The sequence below is a fragment of the Penaeus monodon genome, chromosome 41 (assembly GCF_015228065.2).
Source record: "Penaeus monodon isolate SGIC_2016 chromosome 41, NSTDA_Pmon_1, whole genome shotgun sequence".
In the NCBI taxonomy this organism is placed as follows: Eukaryota; Metazoa; Arthropoda; class Malacostraca; order Decapoda; family Penaeidae; genus Penaeus; species Penaeus monodon.
This window is the reverse complement of record NC_051426.1, coordinates 16,376,367-16,377,971: the sequence shown is the minus strand read 5'-3', so window position 1 is coordinate 16,377,971 and position 1,605 is coordinate 16,376,367. Positions and strand designations below refer to the sequence as shown.

General features: G+C 36.1%; 1 protein-coding gene across 1 annotated transcript in view; it reads left to right on the top strand.

Moving 5' to 3' along the window:
* The first annotated feature begins 824 nt into the window (after positions 1-824).
* Positions 825-1,605, top strand: part of LOC119598627 (rab GTPase-binding effector protein 1-like) — an 82,909-nt gene continuing 82,128 nt past the window's right edge. The window contains exon 1 of the mRNA XM_037948315.1: positions 825-1,018. Within this exon, the coding sequence (XP_037804243.1) occupies positions 973-1,018 (46 nt within the window). The 5' untranslated portion in view covers positions 825-972. The remainder of the gene's footprint in view (positions 1,019-1,605) is intronic.

Below are 1,605 nucleotides of genomic sequence, written 5' to 3'. Positions count from 1 at the left end.
TGTATTCCACTTCGTAAAAAAAACGATTTTTCCTATATTCACTTAGTTAAAAAAAAACTTGACCTGATCGGGGAAAATGGATGGCATTTTTGGATTCAGCGATGCAGATTTGCTCCAAATCAGTTGAAAAAAAAACTAAGACAACTTGCAAAAAATATTTTTGTGTAACCCAGTGTAATAATAATAATAATAATAATAATAATAATAATAATAATGACAGTAGCAATAAAAAATAATGATAAAAGTAATAGTAATAATAACAGCACCAATAGTAATAATGATGATAATAATAATAATCGTTATAATAACTAAAATGAAATAATAATAGTAATAACAGTAAGTGATCATATGAATAATCATAATAAACCGCCCGACCAGCCTACGCCCACAGCTTCCGGGGAAATCAACTCTTATTTTAATGTTCTGCAATGCTTTTTAAAAATCACCCATTAGCTATAAATGCGTTTATTCATATACCAGATCAAATAAAATCTAGCTTATTATTTGTTTCTCTGAACATTGTTACATGTACATTTTAAATTAAAGTAAGGTTTGAGAAGGAAATGCCAATAATTTCCCGGAAATTATTTCCCCTGAAAGATAATTTCCAGAAGCTCATCCTCTCTGTACAGACACAGAAGAAGCACGTGCTAATGCATGCCCCATAAAGGCTATAGTAAACAACACAAAATAAACCATACAATCAATACAACCTTCAAAATTCGCCAGATGTGCCCAGTTAACACGCCTCCAGCCAATAAGAATGCGAGTTGGCGCTGTACGAGGATCTGATTGGCTGGAAGATGAGAAGAGGCGAGAACCTGTCACCTCCAGGGTGGTGCGGCCACGAGCAGCTGATTACAGAGGTCCTGAGATGTCAGCCCAGTGATGATGTCAGCCTCGAGTTGATGTCAGCGTGATAGTCGTGTTCGCAGGACTCTTTTTCGGTCGCCAGGAGTGTCAGGTGTCAGCATGGAGGAGCCAGGAGACTCAGGAGAGGAGAAAAATGCGGTCGAGGGTTAGTGTTCACATGCACGAAAGGCAGATGACCCGATTTTCCTGTTGAGAGTTCATGTTCTCTTTTTGTCTCACATTTTTCTTGGATGTCTTTAGCTCTATGCCATTGTTTTGTCTGTAGGTTGATGTTCTCTCACCTCGTGTCTGCCGAGTCAAATCGTAATTAGATGTCTGTAGAAATTACATGTTCATCACTGTATGTTTTTATGAATAATGAGATATAATTGTTCCAAGCCGCCCATAAAGTAAACAAAAGTCACAGTATTTATTATTACTATAAAGGAAACAAATTTAGATACTATTTTTAGAGAATAACATTTATATGCTACCTTAATGCATGAAGATATATGGAATTAGTTGATGAATGTTTGATGATGCAGGTATGGGTATTTGTGCCCAAGGTTTGGTGCTGTGGTTGGGAGGCAAAAAAGTGGTATGGGGTATATTTATGTTATCGTCTGTGTGTCAGATATACTGAATGCATTTTTATCATTGAGGGAAAGTTAGATACAGTTCAAGATCTTTAAGAAGCGAGTCTGTTAGAGTGAGATAGTATAATTTATGTAAAAAATGATATGCAAGCCTGTT